The sequence below is a fragment of the Phasianus colchicus genome, chromosome 19 (assembly GCF_987193195.1).
Source record: "Phasianus colchicus chromosome 19, bPhaCol1.hap1.1, whole genome shotgun sequence".
Lineage (NCBI taxonomy): Eukaryota > Metazoa > Chordata > Aves > Galliformes > Phasianidae > Phasianus > Phasianus colchicus.
Window position 1 is genome coordinate 7317090 of NC_143454.1, and position 23637 is coordinate 7340726.

The window sequence follows — 23637 nt, forward strand, 5'->3', positions numbered from 1 at the left end:
GGTGGGGGGGAAACAGTTCAAGAGAAAGAGGTGGGCAAGCAACTCTGATGTAACTGAGTTTTGTGACAAGGAGACATTAAGTATGTGAGAACAAAATGGTGCATCTGGAATTAGTACCCTGGACTTCAGCATACCCATGTATTTGAGTAATCATGTTAACAGAGCAATACAAGTTCCTATAGGTTAGTCTGTAGAGAAGCCAGGCTGTTAGTCTCTATGGAACTCCAATTCACCATCTGCTGTTTTAGAGCCTTACACACCAATAATCAAATGCAAGTGCGCATCAGCTTAAAGGCATTAACTTCTGTGTCTTGCTGGGCCTTTAACACCCAGATACATCTGCGTGCAATGTGTGTGCACCTCAGTGAATGGGATGCTTGTTGAAAGTGACCCAGCAAAGAAAAAAAAGCATGCAACTGCATTGTGTATCAGTAAGCTGCACTGTGAGAGCAGCCTACCAAAGAGCTGCACAATCCTTCAACCTGCATCTCTAAAGAGTGAGAGTACTGGATCTTCACCTCACTGCCACTGTTAGAACTGGAGACAGTCCTATTCTCTCAACGGACAGGAGGGGGCAGTGAAACAGAACCCCAGATCCCTGGATTGCTGCTTTTCATCTCCACCCACTTGCAGATGTACCAGCAGCTCCACGATTTTCCTTAGCACACAGCACATTTATACCTTGTTTCTGCTTCACGTGGGCCTACTGCCAGCTGCACTCCTCTCCCCCTTCAGCAAGAGAGGAACTAATTTTCCTATACACTGTTCTCACCTTCCCAGATGCAACATTGATGTTCATTAGCACACCCTACTGAGCGGCCTTCTACTCACCAGGATCTCATCCTGCAAAGGGGAACCATAGCAACAGCAGCAGAGCAGAGAGCAGGAGAGGAGCAAAGAGAGGAGAAATTATTACTAGGAAAGCTGGAGCAGGAGAAGAGAGGCTCAAAAATAAAAATAAATTGGAACCTGGTGCCAAAACTTATATCCCAGGCAAAAAGAAAAGCAATCCCCATCCCAAAACAAAGCCTGCCAAAAGGAAAAGCCCAAGGATTTCACAGGTTGGTGCAGAGCTCGCCCTCTGTGCTCTGGTACAGTCAGCTCTCCAGCAAGGTGCACTGCAGAGCATGAGGCTCAATACAGCAGCACTGAGATCCCACAAAGCAGATGTTGGCCAGTCCAGCCTGACAGCCTGCCTGCCAGCAGCACTGAAACAGTCTGCATGTATGTGTGCAGGAAAAGGTGATCAAACACATTCAAAGATACTGGATATTAGGAGTGAAGGTTTTTTAAAAGATGACAAAATAAAAGCTTTTATTTCACTCTCTGTGATGGTATCCCTACAGCATCTCCTCATCTAGACAGCCTTGTCATTTCCCCAGCAAATCTAGGTGTCATTAGCTCCTTTTTAGTTGCACGTGCAATCCCTACAGCTCCTGAAAGAGTGTGGACTCCACTCTTCCCTTGTGCTTTCTCTCAATGAGCAAGTTCTCACACAGCCAGTGCAGCTATGGCTATACATCACCCTCTGTCTCCCAATGCAACAGGCTGAAGCATTTCCACTGAAGGTATCCACAAGAGAGACCATGAACTCTCTTGAAATACCTCTGCAGAAAGTAATGGCCACCAGTGGGAAAGATAACTAGGATTCACAAGTCTGTCTTGTAGCAGACCTAGCAGTAATTGGACTGGAAGAGGGAGTTCACCTCATTATTATTATCTGGCTCAAATGCGAACGCATCTACAAGACCCCAAGCATTCTGTACTCCCTGACCTCAGCAGAAGAGCTGGCACAGCTAGTGGAGGGGCTGAAAACCCAGAGAGGTATGCAACATTGATAGGGATTTCTATCAGAAAATCAAGACCAGACAGCAGGCAGTAAGCTTACTTAGTACTGCACCCCTTCTGACTGTATGAGACTAGATCTTGATTATCAAACACCCATTTACCTCTACGACACTTCCCCTCTGTTGTTGCTACACACTTGGCTCTTTACAACTGTACTGAGCCTGAAAATTCTGCTCCAGACGTAAACAGAGCTTGGCAAGTATAAAATAAAAACAAAAAGCCACAACTTAGAGCACTGCTGCATCCAGCCCAGCACTTGTCCACCTGGTAGCTCCCAGGTAACAAACATGTCCTTCTTGCAGCAGTGAAGGAGATGGAAACTTGGCCTACCTGGTTGCCAGCTGCCTTCTTCTTGCTCATCTGGCTGCTCCTCTGCTGAGCACTGCAAACAACAGTGGAGACATTCAAAACTCCTCATGCTCTTCTTGATCACCTGCAGTTTGCTCCCACCACATAGCTGTTACAGTGAGTTCACACCCCTCACCACAGGCTTCCAAGCCTTAATAACCCAATCCATCTCCACCTGCATACTCAGCCTTGGTCTACTTGTCTTTTGAATCCCACCTGAATCACATTTGGGCCACTAACCCTCCACAGCTTGACACAACCTTAATGCCCTAACTCCCCCTTCTACTTCATAAGCATCCCTAATTCTCCTCCCCAGAGACTTGGGATATGGAGCCATTGAAAAGGGAAGCAATACTGAGAGTCAAGCCATACTTCAGAACCACAGCATCTGCACCAGGGCCTCTGCAAACCATTTACTGGAACAGCTACAGGACAGAGCCACAGGAAACACATTAAGAGAAGAAGATACAACAGGGTAATAGTGCTTACTTGGCAAAGCCAATGAAATCCTCATGGTTTGTGTTCATGTAAGCCAGCTCAATGTCTATTAGAAGCATAACCTGCCAAACAGAGGCACAGACAGAGCAAGACATTAGTGACTGATACTGCTAGTAATCAGGAGCAGACAGAGCCTTGTGCATAGTTCATCTCATCAGCCCTCTGCTGCCAGTTGCCCCATGGCTCAGAGCCCTCTAACCCCGTGGCTCAGAGCCCTGTCCCCCATCCCACGTCATCTTCCCTCTTATACACTCCTGGTACCCACCTGATCTTTGGTCCTGCCTTCCCTCTCACGGATATGAGTTGTCACAATCCTCTCCATCTCCTCACGCAGATGAGGGTACTGGCTGAGCTGCAGGAGAGAGAAAACACGTGCACAAGGGAAAGGGAGGTATAAAGGCAGTGGGGAGAACAGCCCCCTGCACGTAGACATGCATACATACACCCTGCAATCAGTTTATTTTATTTTTTTTTTAAAGGGGAGTTCTGAAAAGCTGGACTTGCAGACAGATTTTCCAAGTTTCTGAAGGTCTGCTGAAGGCAAAATCAATTCCCCCTTGCTTTGGGCCTCAAAGAATCATCCTCCTCACTCCTACTTCTAAGTGAGACCTGTACCAAAGCCACCATTTCTGACTTGTCAGATGTGAATGCAGATTAGTTAGTGTTTGTTGATACCTTTCTCATTAAACAATTGTTCTAGATGTTCAACAGCTCATACATAGGTGAATGGCCTGTTGATACAAATAGCTAAATCCTAGGGGATGTCTCCTTGGGGAGAGAACTGGATTTCAATGCCCATTTGCTGGGGTATTAAGTGAAAGCACTACTCCATCAGCACCTGCAGGTAGAGACAGAGGTCTCGCAGAATGCAAGGAAGGCTGTGCTCTGCTCTGGGCATCCAGGTGCTGCTCTCTGCCTTTGTTGGGCAAGACTCCATAGCTCAGGTCTATATTCACATCACGCCCATCACATTCTTTTTTTCTATGTTACTGAGAAGGGAATTAATTCCTGAGTACACTTTACTGACTATGTTTAGAGAGAAGTATCCAGAGATCATACATGAGAAACCCTCCACAATGAACACCCTTAAAGCACCCAGGCTTTCACACACTACCTGCATTTCTAACAACCAACCACGAGGTCTCAAAACCATTCAGCACCCCTTGCAGTCAAATGAGTTGCAGTAGCTTGGAACTGAATTTGAGAACTAGCTTTGAGACTGCCTATTTTCAAATGTGGAGCTTGTTTTGAACACCAGAGACTTTGCAGAGGCAGGAAAAAAAAGCAAGAGTCAGTGTTCCCCATCACCACTTTGTCTTGGAAGTGCAAACTGGGTGTTCTCCATGGGCTTTATGGGTCGGGCAGCTGGTTGCTTCATAGATACACACAAGCAAAGCTTCCTGTTTCCTTGGGGGAAAGGAGGGTTGGCAAAGGATAAATAGGAAAGTTATGTCAAACAGAAAAACAGGAAGTTGGAAATTCTCTAAGCAAGTCCCAGCTTTTTTGCTTCAAATGAAAAAAAAAAAGTCAAACAAAACACACATCAACCCTCTCCCTGCCACCCCCACCCCCCTCCATTCCAAAGACAGACAAAGAAAACACGTTATGGTTTATTCAGAACCCAGGTCATCCAGCAACATTAATGTGCAAAAATAAATTGACAGCATTAGTTCCCATGCAGCAGCAGATTCTAGCCCCAAGCATGCATAGGAGAAGCAAGGGCAGGCAAAGAAATGTGACACAGACAAGCCACAAGATATCACAGCCACCAGGGAACATGCAATAGGGCATAGAGGGACAAGGAGTTATCAGCAGTATGAACAGCACCCAGAAATGCCATGACTCTGAAAGACAGGAGAGCAGGGACCCTTCAAGGGGTTAAGTCTGTCAGCCTGGGATCACATCACAGTTCGAGCAAGTTTTCAATTCTGTTTCAGCTGGATTTTCCTGTTTGATCAAATACAAGCTCACAGCCCTCTTTGAAAACCATTTTGTTCCAACATTTTTTAGCTCCTTTCTCTGCACATTCCAGGTCCATGCCAGCACACTGAAGATCGACCTTCAGCTGAAGGGATGCTGACTTGCAAGGCCTTCCCTGCATTTGCGAGATGCTGCAGTGCAGTCTGGCACAGAAGTTCCTGCTTTTGGAACGACACTGGCTAGGATGCTATCTTCCCAAAACTAAGGCTCTGTGTGCTTGTACTGTACCAGCCTTCTGTTGATTTTGGAGCTGCTCTCCATTTAGCCCACTGGAAGAAGCTCAGGATCAGACCAGGCAGAGATGCCTGTTAATGGCAACCTGTGCTTCAGCCCTCAGCTTTAATAACCTACTGACAATCAGCTGCAAATCTCTCTTCAGACAGGAAAGCTGTGCTTCCATTGCACACAAGGAACAGATGGGCTTGCCTACATTCTTTGTTAGCCCTCTCGTATTATTCCATCTATGCAGCTTTATTAACCACACACAAAGATTTCTTCACCATCTGGGGTGAAATGAAATAATAGCGACAGCACACAAACAACACCACACAATAGTTCAGGACAGCAACAAACCAAGGCTACAGGACTGCTCAGCTAATTCAAAAGGTGTTAGCCCAAGCTGCCTTCCTTTCATGAAGCCTTGCAGGGCTTGGTTCAAAGGTTTGGTTTTGACATCTGAAAGGCAGCATCAATCCACACCACAGTGGGCTGAGTGTTACCTTACAATTAGCATCAGTCCTGAAGTAGCCTTTTCCAGATGCCTCCCCTAATAGGGCATGCTCTCATCCAGGTGAAGCAGCTAGGGCTATAACATGCAAGATAAACACTGTGAATCAGTTAATGCCCCTGTGCAGTTATTAGCCTTTGTCTGAAGCCATCAGAACCCACCTGACACTGGTTCCTAACCAAAAGGGTCTATGGCAGTTTCAGAGATCTGGCTTTCTACCCTCTTTCAGAGTGAGAAGCAGGCAAGATAAGCCTTCTTACCACACATAGACATTTCTATTTAAATATTATTAAAGCCTTCCTTTTGTGTTTGGCTTTGTTTTTTTTTTTCCCCCAATATTACCATCACTAGATATAATAATTCAAGCAATTACTTCTCATAGAGTCACTCATCTCTAACATTTGCCTCTCCAGCCTCCTGGCTAAATTTTATTACAACCATTAGCTTCCTACAACACCCTACCATCACTTTTTTTTGTTTTTGTAGGAAATATTTTGGTTGCAACACTTCTGAATGTATCACCCATGGGTCCTCCACAACATCACGGGTTAAAATCTACACAGCTCTGGCTGTCAAGCCACTAACAGTATGACCCAATAACACAGCTGGGATTCAGTCGGTGGTGTTCTCATGATTCTTCCCCCTATACCACTACAGGGGCCATCTTCTGTCAGATACAGATAATAGTGCCAAAGAAGCCAAAGCCATCAAATAAAACCCATAAGAAGAACAGGCTGAACTGGAGCCACTCTGCCTGGCCACAGCTGTTTGGCAACAGCAGCAGTCTTTAAGAAGTACAGTGGGCAAAGCTCAGGGCACAAAGATGTCTCCTTAATGGAGGTCAGCACAACCTAAGCACAACCAGGCCTCATCAGCTTAGCTCCCACACCGACTGAGCTCATATCAGTTATCTTCCCTTCCTTCCCAATTTGAGGCTGTATGGATGGCGTCTGCAAGAACAGAAATGCAATTTTCAAGGCTTAAAATAACTAGAGAAACAGCCCTTGCAACTCAGTTCCCAGAATACGCTACTGCTGTGCCAGACATATTTCTGGCCACTTGCTCAGAAATTTAACACAAATTAATTGCCACATCTGTCCTGATTTTCAGGAGGCACGTGGTGCCCCCTCCTGGACAAAGCTGTCCTGGGAGGCAGACCCACTGCTGCCCCAGCCCTACGCAAATGTGCACCTGACACCTATGGCAGTGTCCCTTCAAACTGCCCCCTAAAGCCTCACCTCCTATGCTTTGCAGTGTAAAAGGGAAAGTGTCCACACTACCTCCACTGAGCACAGTCCATGGAGTGAGGTACCAGCAGGAGAATGATGTAACGGGAGTCATGCATGGAAAAGCTTTTCCCCACCAAGTCTCTTGGGTCAGTATTCTGTTTACTCTGTGCATCTGCTGGAGAATAGCTTGTGCTTCAAGCTTGAATTGATTGCTGCTTTGTGCACAGTGTTCTTTAGGCAAGGTGAGGCCTGCTGATACTCATGCCGCGGGGGGACACAAGTTTACTCCCTCTGGCTCTTTTCCCTTCTCCTACGTAGAATTTTTAGGGAGGGGGTCCCAGCAAAAACAAGTAAGGCACTCCAAATATGCAGGGACTGGCACAGTAAAGGGCCTGTTCCACACTGAGCTGAACACCACTGAGACACAGAAAGGAAAAGGGCGCAGTACAGAGGAACCACTGGGCCCTAGCCCACATCTCAGCCAAAGAGCCCATCAGCTAATGCCCACTGCTCCTGATCCACTGCTTCGAACCTGCACCAATGCCTGCAGGTGGTTGCTGTCCTTCAGAGCACCTTTACATCCCTCCTCTCTCCCTAGGTTTGCCATTGGTGCTGTGGTGTGTGCAGAGAATCGGCACAAATGTGTGTGGGAAGGGGCTGGGCGTTGACCTTTCTTAGCGTTTTTTGTTTCTTTACCTTTTCGCTACACTTTCTGATGGTGGATGTGAGCTCACTCACTACCATATCCACACACTTCAGACTTGGCTCCTTCAACTTCTGCACCTGCTTTTTCACTATGGCTTCAAAAGCGAGGTCAGGCGTGAAGAGACCCGTTCTGCATGGCAGGGGCAGGGTGGGAGGAAGCAACGAGGAAGAAGAGAGCGAAGCAGAGAAAGAGCAGAGGAGGAAGGAAAGAGAAGGAAGGAAAAGGGAAAAGAGAGAAAACAAGGCAAAATGAGAAGTGAGATTTTGGTTCACTCCATTAGCTTACTGAACCAGGTGAGCATCGCTATGGGGCCTGTTCACTGCCAAGTATCGTGAGAGTCTACAGGCAAATGGATGTGGCAGAGGGAAGGAGGTGGAAGCACCTGGGCTGGTGAAATGGTGGGCTGTGAAGAGCAAGATGAATGGATGGCAACCCCCAGGGATCAAATGACCTCTTCCTGAAGAAAAGCTCATTCAGATTTTAAGATAGAGCTGCTTGCCACAATGAGCCGCTGACTCTTCCCTACAGGCTCACCATGCTTTGTTTCCCCTTGTCTCAGGCATTCCCCTCTACTTCACACCGTGGTTATCCTTTCCATGCTATTCCAGGCCTGCACAGGAGCTAAGCTAAGACTCAAAGATTTGTCATTTGCATCTTGTGCTGGCTGGAGGACTGAATGGAATGGATATGCCTCAGAGATTCAGATAAAACACTCCATTTACAGAGCATCATTTGCCTTACTCGCCTTCCTGGCAACAGATAACTCCTCAGTAAGACCAGATGTAGCCAATGCTTAGGAAATACAAACAAGCTACAGGGCATGCACAGCTGTACAAAGCATATCCTGCACCAGCCAACCTATGGCACCAGACCCAGTACAGGCCTGCTGAGGTTTATATGGAGGTATTCCATGCCATTGACACTGTATGAAGTGGTCTGTATCCTCAGGGGCTCCACTATGGCACAGCAGAAAGACCACAGAAACTGCAGTTACAAAACAACATGTTGTCTTGAGACTACTACTGCATCCAAAGATGTTTCTCCAGCACATCTTTAATGCTTTAGAGCTTCTACCAGGTGCTCTCTGTGACGCAGCATAATATAGTTCTGAGTGCTTTCAGGGGGATGATGTGCCTTTGACACAGGAATGGAATCCTGCTATTACAAAGGTGCAGCTCCTAGTCAAACCTGGGGTGCATACAGCTGACAACTCAGAGCTAATTATAAACACCACTCCATTTAAAAATCAGTTATGTACCTCTTTGTATTCCTATAGATAACATCTGCAAAACCCCAAGCAACACCACTTGATAACACTCTTCAACAAGCTATAGGACCAACAGTAATCTGCCTTTTAAGCAGCAAAGAGGTTTAGAGTACACCACAGGACTTAGCTTCACCCAGCACCCTCTCAAGCTGTCAGAGCAGCCCATTCAGAACAAACCCAAGGTACTCCTGAAGCTCTGTTCATGCCCTCAGACCTAGCAGCTATTCCTACACGTCCAGCAGCCTGCTAACCCAGCACTGTGTGCACTGCTCTGAAGGCCAGGCTCATGGGTCCTCACACAAACAAACAAAAACCCACACAACCAAAAAAAAATAAAATAAAATCACTGCCCTCACATACCTACGTACCACCTGAATGATGATATTGTTTCCTGAAATGGAAAACTGTAACCATGACTACTGGCACACACAGCAACCAGCACTGCAGTCAGCCAAATTCTTAGCAGTGGGATCGATGCTAAAGTGGAACACGGATCCTCAGCCTTTGCCATTCCCCCTTCACATTCCTGTGGTCTCTACATCCCCCCCATCTCCCAGCCTGCTGAACTCACCACCTGATGACTTGGAGGAACCTGCTGCTGTCAGAACAGACAGTCCCTTCACTATTAGAATCATCAGTAAAGAAGGAACAAAAATGATGAAGAAAAGTGGGAAATGTATGGAAGGGGGCAAACACAGACAATGAGTGGGAGATTTTGAACAGTAACTGATGGATGAAGAACAATCCAAGAGAAGTTTCAGAGGGCACAAAAAGGAGAGCCCTTCTGATCCAGTTAGCAGGCAACTCTGGATACTTGGCAGCCTGAGGGCCTGTGCTTACCTGTCACCAGGCTCTAATGGCAATTTTCTGGGTGCTCCCCACAGTCACACACCCCAAGAAAGAACAGCAGGACAGAAAAAGAAAGCTCCTCCAGCACACTAGAAACCTGAGCAAACTCCCTGCATCTGCTTTGCTCTTCCAGGCTGTCCCAGGGGGCAAAGAGCGTGTCTGCATGCCTGAGCCCTTCTACAGGGACTCTGGGCCCTAAAGGCTAGGCATCTCTGCAAGTGATGGCAGCTATCACCACTTGGGCACCTCTCCCCACGCTTGCAGGGACAAGGTAGCTCCAGACACTCCTGCAATGCCCATTTACCTGCACGTGAACAGCCCGTGGTGATTCCAGTCTCCAGCGCCCATGCTCCCATCCTAACTCGAGTGTCTTTTCACCAGCAGCCAGCCCTGGCTGAAGCAGCAAGCCATGGCTGAGAGGAATGGCACATATCTTCCTATCTTGCTGCTTTTCAACCCCAGCCTCAGAAACAAAAGCTTCTGCATCCAGAGAGCAGAATTAAGGCATGCTCCTTCCCCATGCTCCAATAAATACCAACATGAATCCCAAATGATGAAGCCTGGAGCCCTCTTGAAGAGTCCAAAGGTGGATTGACTTTCCTAACTTGATCCTTCTCAGCCATGTGCTGCTCTTCCAGAACAGGATATGGACCAAGCCAACCAAAAACCAAGCCAAACACCACAGGAACGCTTCCCCATAACCACTGTAGCCTCTGAAGTTCAGCCCCACACACCCAGCCAGGAGTACTCTGCCCTGATACCAAAGGCTTGTTTGGGATTAACCCTCCTACTTCTAAGAGAGCAGAGGGAACAAAATTTAAATCCCAGTTTCTGGCTTGGAAAATAAACTCACTTTAAATTTAAGTCAAATGTGGCCCCATAAGAAATACCCATGGCTTAGGAAGGAATCAGGAGCCATGCTAGGGACTTGGAGGCACAGAGGGGACATCTCCAGTACCCCTCTGTTCTGAAGCATTTCAGGAACAAGCCCACTGCCCACGTTTCACAGTGCTTCCCTTTCTGTTTGGCTTGTTGGCTGGATCGTCCCAGGCTGGTACCGCTCAGGTCTAGTCATGCTGAGGAGGTGGTTAGAAACACCGAGTGCCGCTGCAGGCAAATCCCTGCCCCGGTCACAATGCTGTGCCGCAGCCAGAGAGAGGGGTGGAAGGTGCCAGCTCCATGCTGCCTCCAGTTACCTTCTTGGTGCACTGTCTAACGGTATTGATTAACTCCGAAATAACCATGTCCACGCATTTCAGGCAAGGCTCTTTAATCTTCTTCACCTGCTTTTTCACAATGGTCTCAAAGGCCATGTCGGGTGTGAAGAGACCGGTTCTAAACACCCAGGGTAGGGGACAAGACAAGGCAGGAGGGGGGGAGAAGGGGCAAGGAGAACGTCACGTTACACACGTATCTCAGAGTAGGCACCACCACCACTGAAACCCCGCACACAGGGCTGGGAGCATCGTACCCCTCTGACCAGTCCTGGAGTCCAGAGAAAACAGGGATGCTTGGCACCTCCACAGAGGAGCACGTAAGGGCAAAATGGATCCCAGTTGGACAACAGGCACCAGATCCTGGTCACCTTCCCAGAAACACTCAGTGTCCCAGGACTGCACTTTCTGGCAGTTAACCTTCACTGAGGGAATGCAACTGTATTTGCTGACTGTGCCCTGGGACTCAATCCCTGGGGCTGCTGGGATGGGCACCCTAATGCTCCCTCAGATCTCCAGAGGAGGTGGTGCTCAAGGCCAGCAACTGTTTTGGATGTTGGTAAAAATGGAAGCATAATGTGAAAACCAACATTTAAAACTCAGTGAAGTAGCAGTATGGGCTTGCATCCCTCAGTCCTTTCTTACGTAGAAACAAAGAGGGACAAAACTAGTCACCAAAGCTGTGTTACCTTTCAGGCTTCTGCAATTTTCACATGGAAACAGAAATCAAGCTACTTCGTCCCTGTTCCCAGATTCAAACCACCAGGGTGTCCAAGGAAGTTCTCTCCCTTGTAGCTGACCTACCGTACCTCTGAAGTCTTCAACTCCATTGGGAAGGTCTAGAGGTATTTACAAGACTACGCAGCCAGTGGTCTGCCTAGTGCATGATACGTGCCTGATACCATGGATGTTCTTGATGGCGTAGCTGATCTCTCGTCGCAGCTCCTTCTCATCAAACTCCATCTGCACCAAGAGAGAGTTTTTATCAGAAACAGGCTGATGTTTGCACAACCCCAGCACACGTAACAGCACTCTTTACAGAAAAGAGGTCCTGTGCCAGTATCACGTGACAGGTGAATGTTAGCCTAGATGTTGGATGCAGAGTCCAGCCATAAAGCTTGTATTGCCAAAACAGACATCCTGGACAAAAACGTACAGATAAGAATAGCTAAGGGCCTGCATTTACAGGTGCCAGCCTCCCAGCAGCTCCCAAGGAACTACTTAGAGATAAAGCAATAGGATTGAAGCACCAGATTGCTTTCCAAAACAAACTGTTTTGTCTCCTGAGGCTTAATGTGAGGTCTTGGCAGCTGTTTTCCAGCAAACGCCTCCAAGAGATTTAAAATTCACATATAGAATTGCATCATCTAATACAAGGCAGGCTCTTGTATTACACTAATAAGGAATTTAAATGAAAAAAGAAACAGCAAAATGCAGAAGACAGGGGAGAAGAATGTTTTGGCTTTTAATGTTTTCAAACAGACATTAAAAGTTTTTCTCTATCACTTCTGATCAGGTTAGTATACTTGGCCATCCAGGAAACCTCATTCATAGAATGGCCTGGGTTGAAAAGGACCTCAATGATCATTTAGTTTCAACCTCCCTGCCATGGGCAGGGATGCCAGCCATTAGACCAGTCTGCCCAGAGCCACATCCAGTCTGCCCAGATCCTCTTCAGCTATAGCTATGACATCTGTAGAGCAGGGCGTATGCCATTTCCATAGAGGAGAGGCAAAAAGTAAGGCCAAGTATATCTACATCCTCTTTCCTGCCTCTTGCAAATGCATTAGGGCAGATTTAGGCCCAGTTTGGTGCCTGAGATCATGGCAATACAAGTTTCAAAGCTGTTTGCACTTATATGCTACTCAAAGTACATATCTGCAGGAACATCCTGACATTAATGCACTATTGTCTGTGTTAAAAGAAAGTTATTTTGCACTGCCTTAGGAGTTAAGGAAAAGAAATATTAACTGGGGGATGGAAAAAAAAGCAAAGTTGTCTCACAAGGACAGGAATTAAGAGAGAAGAATATTATGGGAAGGTTCCAACAACAGAAACAACCAGAAGTAAAAATAAGGTGACAACATCAAATATTAAAAGTCAAAAGAGAGGGAAAATAGATGGTGAAACATGTAAAAAGTAGCAAGAAAACAGGAAGGAAAAGGGGAAAATCAGCAAGAAAGGAGAGAGAGGATCTCAGCATACAGAGAAACAGTACCTTCACCAGCTCAAAGGGGAAACGTTCATGGAAGATGCGGTTAATTCTGGCTCCTCCTGACAGCTCATAGGTATCAATTTGGTCTCCAGAGCCTTCAATGCGTTTCTCAAAGTCCACAGCAAACTGCTGGACCATCCTAAACAAAGACAGAAAGCAGAAAGTAGAAGACATAGCTAGGCAGTCTTTCCCAGGGAGGTACATGCAGTGAAGGCCACTCACTGAAGCAGAGCTTTGGTCTTGCGAGCAGGGTCATCAGGGCGAAAGTTCTTATACTCCTCCACCTCCTTCTCAATGGAGAGAAGCTGGCTCTGCAGCTTGTTCCGCAGCCCTGGCAGGGTGTCACGGATGTGGTTGGTCAATTGCTGTACAGGAAGAAGGTTTAAGATGATATTGGGAGAAGTTTGCTATGTTGCTATCCCAGAATAAAGGGCACAGTGGGCAGCAGTTCTCAACTGGTGATGGTACCTGGTTCAATACTTTCTGCAGGTAGGGGGTTCCCATACGATCAGCCATGTGTCTGTAGGCTGGGTGGGAGAGAAAGAACTTTCTCTCTGCAGCCAGAGCTGCCTGAATGTCCTTCTTGCCATCAATGTCCTTCTGACTTCTGTTGACTACACCAATGTAACCTGCAGGAATGGGATTAAAGATCAGGCGTTTGCAAGAATGAAAATGCAAGTGAGGCTCAGGCTGAGAAGGAAACTACCCAGGAAACAACACTGGAAATGGGAAATTTTAAGGGAAACAATTAGGGACCAACCAGAAGAGTTTAAAATTGGAATTCCTTCTGTGTGACTCAGGGTTTGGAACTTTGGTATTTATGCAGGACAGAAACGCCACTATGCAACTGAGAATTGGCTTATTGATTACTGTTTCCCCAGTCACATAGAACACCCTACTTCCATTCAAGACTTCTCCCTTCACGTCCTTAGGATAGGTATTTCATTACAGCTATGTACAGCACATAGCACAGCACAGGCCAATGTGATTTCACATGATACACTACAGTAATCTCATCAAATAAGAGAACTGGGGGGGAGTAGTACAGGAATCCCATTTTTGCAGCTTGCCTATTAAATATAATGAAGAAAGTAAAGATAAGAGCATGGGGTTATGCTTCTGCTAGCACTACCTATCAAGATACAAATACCTAAAAGTTACTTTTTCTTAAGCATGACTCATGCCTATTCCTCAGCTTCTCAATTCCGGCTTGGAACAGAGATGGCTTAAGAACACATCATAACAGATGTTCCAGTAACACTGAAGAAAAGGAATGAGACAAGGATACCTTATACAAGAGAAATGAAGGAAGATCATGAACAAAGCACGAGGAAACATACCTCTGCGAAGGGGAAGTAATTTATTTTCTAATACATCTCTAGCATCAGTTCCTTCATCCATAAGATCCAGCTTAGTGATGACTCCAATAGTGCGTTGCCCTTAATAAAAAAAAGTAGAATATGACATAGCTGATCAAGTAAATAACTGTGTAATATCTTCCTTTGTTCAGAAAGCTTACAAATTGCCCAGCTTAGCTACTCAAGGGCTCTTGAGCTCAAATGTCACAGTTCCCATAATAGTCAAGAGGTCACAACAGCAGACCAGGTAACAGAGGTCAGTTCTCAGCTATACCCTGTTCAAATACTCAGGTGTTTTTTACCACAGAGATGGATTTTAGGGAAGATTTTCCTACTTTTCTCCAGGCAGAACATAGATGACCGATGTGAAGGGAGGGAAACCCTCAACCTCTTCAGAAACAGGGCTCAAAAAAAGAAATGGGAAATAATACAGTTTCTATTAGAGTAGCTCAAAGCCACCTCTCAGAAGGGCATATGTTGGTGAAGATACCACCTAAGACAATAGACAGGAGACTAAAAATGCCGAGCTAATCACAGCCTGGAGAATAAGGCTGCTGGTTAGTAATGCCACACTAAAACAAGAGACTTACCTTGAGGATCCACCTCCTTCGCAACCTTCAGGGCATCAGAATTGGCCAAATCAGAGTTGGCTGGGGACACTGCCAGGATGAGGCAATTCTCTTTGGTGACAAACTGCATAAGCATATCTCGGATCTGGAACTCTATGTCAGGGGGCTGATCCCCCACCGGGACTTTGGTCATGCCTGGTAGATCCACCAACGTCAGGTTCAGGACTGCACGCAGGAAACAGGAGATGGAACAAGTGAGTGTTAAGGTTGGATGTTCTGGTCTATAAGGAACATTCATAGCTTTAGTGCCTTCAGTGTGTTACAGGCATAACAAAAGCATACAACTCAGAAGCACAAAGTTTTTCAAATCCATTTTGTTAAAGTTGAGCAATAACTATTTGCTAACTGCTATTAGTTGTATTGTCAGTGATTCATTTATTTCCCCAGAGAACAGAGAGAGACTGCAGGTCTTTTTACAGGAAGGTCCACACTGATGCAATAAAGTCTTTTAAGGAAGAAGTTTCTGCACATGCATCAGTTCTCTCTAAGAATAGTTCTGCTTGTAGCCAGATACTTCAACTGGCAGGCAAAGCCCTTCTAGAAACATAGCAGACTGGCAGTGTGATGCACCATAGCCCAGGCATGTGGGGATTTAAGTCAAAAAAAGAAAATTCACATTCCATTTCATCTTATTCTGTATTTACATTATGACAGAACAGCAATCTGCCCCATCTACCCCCTGACTTCAGAGACTGCATTAAGACTCACCATGAGGAGAATAGACTCTGAGGTTGATGGGCACTGGGGAAATCCCTTTGTTGGAGCCAGTAACACGATCCGTTTCAGCCTCAATCTCCAAACGGATCTCCTCAAAATCTGTGAATTTCTTTCCTTTGCAGTGCAGGAACTCTCCATATTCTGTCAAAACAGAAGCAGAGAGTTAGAAACAGTCACACAAGTGAAAAAAAAAGAACAACCTCACAGCCAGAAGTTTAATAAAAAGTCCTGGATTAAAAAGAAACATAAGAACAGTTAAAGGGATAAGTGTGGCAAGGAAGGGTCTTTCTCCCTAGATCCTATGTGGTTGACAAAGAAATTACTGCAGCCACAGTTGCAGCAACATCTGAGAGCATCTACAAGCCCAAGACCTTCCCAGTCCAGCTCTGGTCTCAGAGTTTGCATCCTCACTCATGTTCATTCAAGAAATAACCCAAGACTTTATTGATATTAAGCAAGCTTAACACAGACCTGCAACTTCCACAGATGGACTGGGAAATATTGTATTGACAAGAACTTGGAGCAGCTCTGTATTAAAATAGTGGAAGTAAATAACAGTTGCATGACATGACTGCAGCCTTTCAGTACCTAAAGGGAGCCTACAAAGAGGAGGGGAATCAACTCTTTGAAAGGGTGAGTGACAGCAGGACAAGGGGAAATGGTTTTAAGCTGAGGGAAGGGAGATTTAGGCTGGACATCAGGGGGAAATTCTTTACGGAGAGAGTGGTGAGGTGCTGGAACAGCTGCCCAGGGAAGTTGTGGATGCCCCGTCCCTGGAGGTGTTCAAGGCCAGATTGGATGGGGCCCTGGGCAGCCTGGTCTAGCATTAGGTGGAATGGTTGGTGGCCCTGCGTGTGGCAGGGGGGTTGGAGATTCATGATCCTTGAGGTTCCTTCCAACCCTGGCAATTCTGTGATTCTGTGATGATGAGAACAGACTCAAAGGAGTTTCAAAGTAACAAAAAGCCCTTCTGACATAGTTTTGAATTGCTTGGTAGGTTTTTGTGTTCATTTTGGTGGGGTTTTTTTGGTCTTTGAATATGTTAACCAATTCAAGAACCCTCCATTTCAAGCGAAAAGTCCTCACAAGTCAAGTTGCTTCATTATGGTAGTCTAGAGGACTGTTGTAAACAGGTCAGGTCCACCTGACAAGGGAGGAAGAACACCTTGAAACGGTCTCTTGCCAACTCCTCAATGAGATCTCATGCTTGAAGGGAACAGTAATGAAAGCACTCCGCAAGCAGCAGCCAAAGCAGTGAACAGCCCACAATTCCAGTCACAGAACTCTGCAGGAATTCCTCTTCAGATCCCAGCGTTCTCATACTTGATTTTAAGTGCACTAGAATCATCCCACCCCCTTATTTCGTGGGGCTATAAGCAAGTTCCTCTAGTTTTTGGGTCATACCCACTCAGAAGAGTCACAGCTGCACAGACAAAGGAAAATCATGACGAGCGTATTCATGAAAAGCTGCTTAATTTAAACAAAATAAGTGAGAAGTGTTCTCTTTCTGAACATTTAACGCATCAGATGTTGAGCAGCATCACTGATGAAATAAGACCTGTCAAGGATGGGAAGCCAGCAGCACACCGTGGACACACACTGCATACCTGTGCTGGCGTTCACCAGCTGCAGGACCAGAGGACGCCTGGTCACGATGCCAGAGCCACGTGGCAGAAAGTCCCTGAAACGAAAGAGGAAATTTCAGATGAATGAGCGATCGTTTCCTTCCCTATCCACGGCTTTTCTGTTTCTATGAGCACTCGTGGGTCCCAGCAAGGCACTCCAGCCATGGCTCTGACAGAGCCTAAGGCACAAAAGACCAAGTGCCCTTCCCCAAGAGGACGGAGCATTCTGAAGAAGCCCATGCTCACAGCACGCTCCCACTAGCCCTGTCTCTAGCAGTTAAGGCTCCTTCAGATGAAGTTCCAGGCTAACAGGAGAGACCAATTAATACCACTATATGTACAATGGAAAATAATTAATTTCTATGTCATCAGGCTGAGAAATTGAAGCAGAGACTGAAAACTACCGTGCCTTCTTTTGACAAAATACAATTACCTCAGCTACAACAAAATCACCCACACTTTGGGGTGTCACAGGACACTACTGTGATAGCACCCAAACAGTACATCATCTATTTGAAACAGAATAAATAGCAGTTAAAGGTTTGCTTCCACTCAGGGCTTCTCCCAACTAAGAAAATGCAAATATTGCCAAGGCAAAAGCAGCCTCCTAAATTCACAAGAACCCCAAATGTTACAGTTTTCCAAGTCATTTTGAAGGAAGGAAGCCTTTTGTTACCCATCCCCTAATGCTGACTTCACACCCACAGGCTCCAAGCTCTCCTTTGCTTTTGCTTTTTTCGAACCCAAATGCTTTCAGCAAAACCAGGCACTCTCACCACATCTTCTGATGACCTTGCTGGTTTGTGGCCTGGTTTCCAAGTACTCAGCTGATTCATGTGCCTCTTCAGAAGTCACTGTGAACACGATCTGTTTGCTTCCCTACCTACTGGAGAAGCACTGCTTCAGAACGTGCTGTCTGTGGCATGACTGTGTCACCTCTGTTAGACGCTCTGCCTGCATTGCTTGCACTCTGGTACGGTCCTCCCCCTACTGATAGGTGTGACAATGCATAATTTTGCCAATTCAGTAATAACTATAGGAAAAGAAATCCATGCCCTTTAGTGTTCTGCACCACAGCCTTAATTCTGACAATGGAAATGAAGATCAGGAATGAGCTTTTGTGTTTTAACACATCAGGCAGTGAGCAGACTTGATTTCAGCCCCTGGTCTCACCACTGATGGCTTATGTAAACCTGCAAGGAAGTAGGAAAGCACGTGCATTTCCCTTTTCCTCAGCTCTAAACTGAGTACTATAAAAGGATGTAGAGTGGTTTCAAGCAAAAGGAGAGCAAGGAGCATCCTACAACCTCCAGTGGTTCAAAAATATCTCCTGCAAGTTACTGAGCTTACTGCAAAGTGACCTCTGACAAAACTCTACCACAGACTGTAACCCATTCTCGTTATTTTAGATTTCCAGAAACACAAGGAGTTAACTGGGATCTTTCATTTGTTTTTCAAATAAATACAGCTCTATTTTTTTTCCATTCCAGCGGGATTAACCCTGGAATCTTTGAGGCATTGCATCATTCAGGCAGTTTTCTGCTGTCTCAGCTCCATTCCTATGGATGTCTGTGGTCAATATGTGACAAAGTCCTACTCTTGCATCAGTTCTTTTAGCATAAGAACAAATCCAAGCTGCACCGATTTATTGTTACTTTACTGTAGGTAAGAAAAAGGCATAGTTCTACTACAACTTTGCTTTCTAGTGCACGAAGGCACTACTCTAGCTACTGATCTCCAGCTTGCAGCATTACATTCTACCTCACTGTAGGAAAAACACTACTTGCATTTATAAGCATGAGTCCTTTAGGAATTAGGATCTCCCTGATGATGTGCTCCATTTTCCCAAAGCTTTCTGCTTTGGTCCCAAACCCGATTTCTCCATGGTTTTTGTCACAGCTCAAAGCAAAGGTGGATGAGAAAACCTCTGCAGCATCCAGATCCTGGCATCAAAGGAAACTGAAACCACTTACTGCGTCAACCGAGTGGCTTCCAGGCTATTGCAAGGGAAAAACAACAACAACGTCCTCACAAAAGACACAACACTAAAAAAATAAAGAGGATTTTAAAAAGTCGGAGTCATTTTTCAATAAGCTTTCCTCTGAACAGCAGAAGAGATACCAGGAGTACCTCCAATAGCACAGTGATCATAAAGCCAACACATTTCTGTTTGTTATTAACCCCATCCTTTGAAATATGAATTGGCCATGTTTTAACTACATATTTCCCTTTTTAGAGTCATTTGTCCCAGAACTGCACGCTGTTTAAGTTCAACCTTTACATAACAAATATCACTACTGGAGTTTTCCCTCAGTTTCTCACCATGCAGAACTCCATACTACCCCACTTTGGGAGCCTGGGCTTGCCTACCTGCAGCATCATACCCCTGTAGTTATGTTAATGTTAAAGTAAGTTAGTAGAAATAAATACACAGTAAGTTATTTCAGGAATAAAGCCACATCATTGCTCCTCCTCCAGGAGGTCTCTCTTCCCAGTGAAACTCAAGGTTAATTACCCAAATCCATAACGAGTCAGCTAAATGAGTTATCTTAGTACTTACATTCTGAACATGTACAGTTTGATCCCTTATATAAGAAAACTAATGTGTTCTTACCCACAAGCTACTGAGACATACATACAGTTCAGCTTCCAGGTTTTCCCACAGGAGAAAGCCATAGGAGCTCCAACCAAAAAGCTTTACAGGTATTCACACACTATCATCCCATCACATCCATATTATTTCTTATTATTTTATTCCCCATCCTTTCTCTTTAGCGTCTCTGGAACAAACCCTTTCATCCTCCTGCTCAGGCTAAGCCTTGCAGATCAGACTCTTAAAAAGTACAGATCCATAAATTCTGTGCCTGGTTGGATGCCAGGACAGCACACTGTACAGCAGCCTTGCTTGCCCCCTTGCAGCAGGCATAATAAATTGCTTCTTGTAAAGAAACTATAACAAAGCATATGGGGCATGGACAGCACACCCAGCCCAGGTTCTGAGTCCTTTCAGCAGCCAGGGGAATGGATTTCTCCTGAAAGAGCAGCACCAAGTGATGAAACGAAGCCAGACTCAGGAGAGGGATGCACGAGATAAGGACACGCCAGCTGACTCAGGCAGATGAGAGCAGAAAGGCTAGATAAAGTGGCTTGTTCCATTCCAGCAAGGAGACATTACACTAAAGCTGGGAGTGGGGAGGGGAAAGATGGAACACTTCTTTAGAGATAACATGCTGCACAACTGGAATGATGAGGGCAGCAGGGATTTCCCTACCAGAATAAGGCAGCCTCCATGGCAGCACCAAGAGCAGCCCTGCTACATATCCACTATACAAGATGCTGTGCCTGAAACGGGCCACTCATTAGGCTACCAGTACCAATTCTTTGCCATTTACTTTATATCTTAAGAAAGAAAAATTTACTTTATTTTCCTGTTTTGTTCGTAACATGCAGGAATGACGTGATAGCATTTTATTTTCTGTGCCTTTAAGGCAAGAACATCATCCTGTGCCACTTCCCAATGCTAAGTTCCACCCAGAATGAATAATAAAGTAGCAACTAAAACTGATGCAGAAATGCTGCATTTAGGAAATAAACAAATCTGCTTATCTTCCATTTAGGTATAGACTTGAAATTCCTCCTTAAGATATCGAGGTATCACTTACAAGCATTTTAGCTGGGCTCAATGAGCTCCATTCCCCAAACTGACACTTACTGGAAGAATTCAGTACATTCACTTCATACTCTTGGTAGCTAAATTCTGGTCTGACTAGCAATACATCTCCTCTCTAAACTAGGGCACAAAAAGAAATGAAGATGCAAATCCCAATGGGTCTCAGGCTGAAAAGGTTCAGCCAGGGAAAAGACCTGAGAAGGTACTCACTGTTACATTATGCACTGCTCATTTCTGAAGCACATCCTGCATATGTTCTCAACTGGCTCCAGAGCTGCCCCGGGGCAAACCCAATCACATCATCCCTTACAGTCTTATTTCTATTTTAGTACACAGAGCTGCATTAAAGTACAGATTTGAGCTGAAAACTGTACTAGTAATAGAGCAGTCAAAAAAACTATCTGAGGGACAGAAAGCAATCGAGTAGTTACTCTACAGCAACACTTGGACAAAATCTGAACACACAGAGATTCTCAAACATTAAGGCAATCTGAATGTCATATAATAAATATTTATTATGGAGGCAACAAGGTGAGGCTTCCATACTAGTTTTTTTAAATTAAAGCCAGGCAACCTATATGATAATCCTCCATGCATGAGGTATCTTGGCATCCTACAGAACAAAAAGGTGCTGTTAATGACAGAACAAGCGGATATTCATCAACAAGTTCCAAGGTTCATTAGATGACTGACTTGCTACAGAGCATCAGAAGTTACAGGTAACAAGGATCAAAGATATTGATAACACACAGGAGGGAAACAAATTGCTTGTGGCATTAAATATAGATTGGAATCAAAGAGAACCGATAAATCATAAATAACAGATGATAGTAACACAAGCCCCTGGTAGTCAATAAAGGAAGCAAGTCCATACCACATGGAAGAGGGACCCAATGGCTCAACCACCACCTGCTTTACTCTTCTGCAGGGAAGCTGGGAAGATGTCTGTAGAGAGCTCAAATACAAATCTAATCCTGATCTAGATCCACCAATACAGCATCAGTGCAGTTCGTTTGTCAGTCCTTTGAGATTCTTGGATTAGAATGCACTAGAGAAGGTAAAGCCCCAATTAAAAAAAAAAAAAAACACAACAAAGCAGCAGCTTATGAAGACATAACAGGAGTCCAAATAACAAGAGAATGAACACCATCTGATCATTTAATTTCCATTTGATTTCTTACTAAACATCTGCAGACAAGGTTATTAAAGGATGTGATTAATCTCCAGTTCAGATTATTAGTTTCAGACAATTAAGACTCACACAGTATCCACAGTTTCACATGGCTGTTCCTGGTTTTTAAATCCAGTATTTGTTATTTCCTGTGTTACAGTGGCACTGAGGGATAACAATTCAATCAGAACTTCACTGCACAAAGCACTGCGCCAATTCACAGCATGAAATACAGCTTCTATCCCTATGGATTTCACTGTCTGGCCACATAGATCACAGACACTCCTGCTCAGGCCTAGCACCAGCTTCACTTCATCCATCAGGTCTTAGAGTTCATCACTTACGCATCCAGATCAAGACTCCTTCATTAACACCACAGCACAATGCACGACCAGCATCCCAGTGCAATCTGGGGTCATCAGGACCTCTGACTGATGGCTTTTCTGGCAATGGTGCTGGATGGCAGCACTCACATCTTGATGCAGGCTGCATTTCACCAACAGCTTGCAAATCTCCCTAAGCAGCACTTCATCTTGAAGCACAACTATACCTTCAAGCATTCTTACTCCAGCATATCTTAAAGGAAACCTTACAACTCCTATGCAACATACTGGCCACTGAATTCCTGTAAGGCTAAAGACATCCACTATTAACCTTACTGACTCCTAGAAAACCTCAGGAATGGCAGCAGCTTTCCACTTACAGAAACACTCAAGTCTGGGGCTCCTTTGTGATGGACTTTGCTTAGGCTGACCAGAAGGCAGAAGCTTAAGGCAGGATCTGCCCTTTGGAGCACCTTTCTGGTCTGATCCTTTGAGTGCCATGGGAGCACATGCCCAAGCAACACCATAACTTGCCATAAACCCACATATGGGGCAAGAGCATGGACAACTGTTCTATCCTCTGCCACCCAGTCTGTTAGGGGAAGGCTGCCTTACAGATGTTTCCTGCCATCTCTTTGAGCTCTTACCTTCCCCAGACAGAAGTGCTACTCAAACAGAAATGCTAGATTGTCCAACACAACCAGCAAGAATTCAAAAGCAGGTGCATCACAAACAGAAACACCCATCACCCTGCTGTCTTAACAATGCTTTCCTCTACATTAGCTTTCACTCTTCCTTTACACTATATCGTGCAAACCTGGAAAGCAGTCCTACAGAACCTGTAATCATACATTAGATCCCATTCCTAAGCAGCCACATCCTTTTGGTAAGGTTAGCACTTTTAGGCTCAGAGATATAAGCCACGGGATGTGTTATTTATCTGCCAATCTCTGCAGCACAACTGAGACTCTAGTCTTGACCTTTAGTGAAAGAAAGCAAATCTACAGGCAGTTGATGTAATGCAAGTATTTCTTAAGAGCATAATTGACATTCATCACACAATGGGTATATATAGAAATAAAGATCTATTGTAAACACACCACATTCTATCATACTGGCAAGGTTATTGTACACAATAATTCATTATTCAAGAAGACAATTGTGAAAAATAAAAGGTCATGCAATAGTTCATGTGTCATCACAATATATACATTAACAGAAGAGAAGGCTTCCCACTGCCTTGTACCTTGAGATCCTATTTAC

General features: G+C 45.1%; 1 protein-coding gene across 25 annotated transcripts in view; it reads right to left on the reverse strand.

The window, feature by feature from the left end:
- Positions 1–23637, reverse strand: part of DNM1 (dynamin 1) — a 60487-nt gene that overhangs the window by 22795 nt on the left and 14055 nt on the right. For 20 of the 25 annotated variants that reach the window (XR_016458806.1, XR_004168083.2, XR_004168082.2 and 17 more), the window contains exons 2-14: positions 17193–17266; positions 15577–15726; positions 14830–15033; positions 14222–14320; positions 13350–13510; positions 13104–13246; positions 12885–13020; positions 11562–11629; positions 10649–10787; positions 2960–3046; positions 2686–2756; positions 2179–2230; positions 832–843 (exon numbers count right to left, since the gene is read on the reverse strand). Coding sequence is in view for 12 of the 25 variants with exons in the window: in XM_031601637.2 (XP_031457497.2) it covers positions 832–843; positions 2179–2230; positions 2686–2756; positions 2960–3046; positions 10649–10787; positions 11562–11629; positions 12885–13020; positions 13104–13246; positions 13350–13510; positions 14222–14320; positions 14830–15033; positions 15577–15726; positions 17193–17266 (1396 nt within the window). In the remaining 13 variants the exon portion in view is untranslated. Of the gene's footprint in view, positions 1–831; positions 844–2178; positions 2231–2685; positions 2757–2959; positions 3047–7326; positions 7466–10648; positions 10788–11561; positions 11630–12884; positions 13021–13103; positions 13247–13349; positions 13511–14221; positions 14321–14829; positions 15034–15576; positions 15727–17192; positions 17267–23637 lie in introns of all 25 variants that reach the window. The other 5 variants (XM_031601640.2, XM_090121207.1, XM_090121214.1 and 2 more) reach the window with 3 other exon arrangements.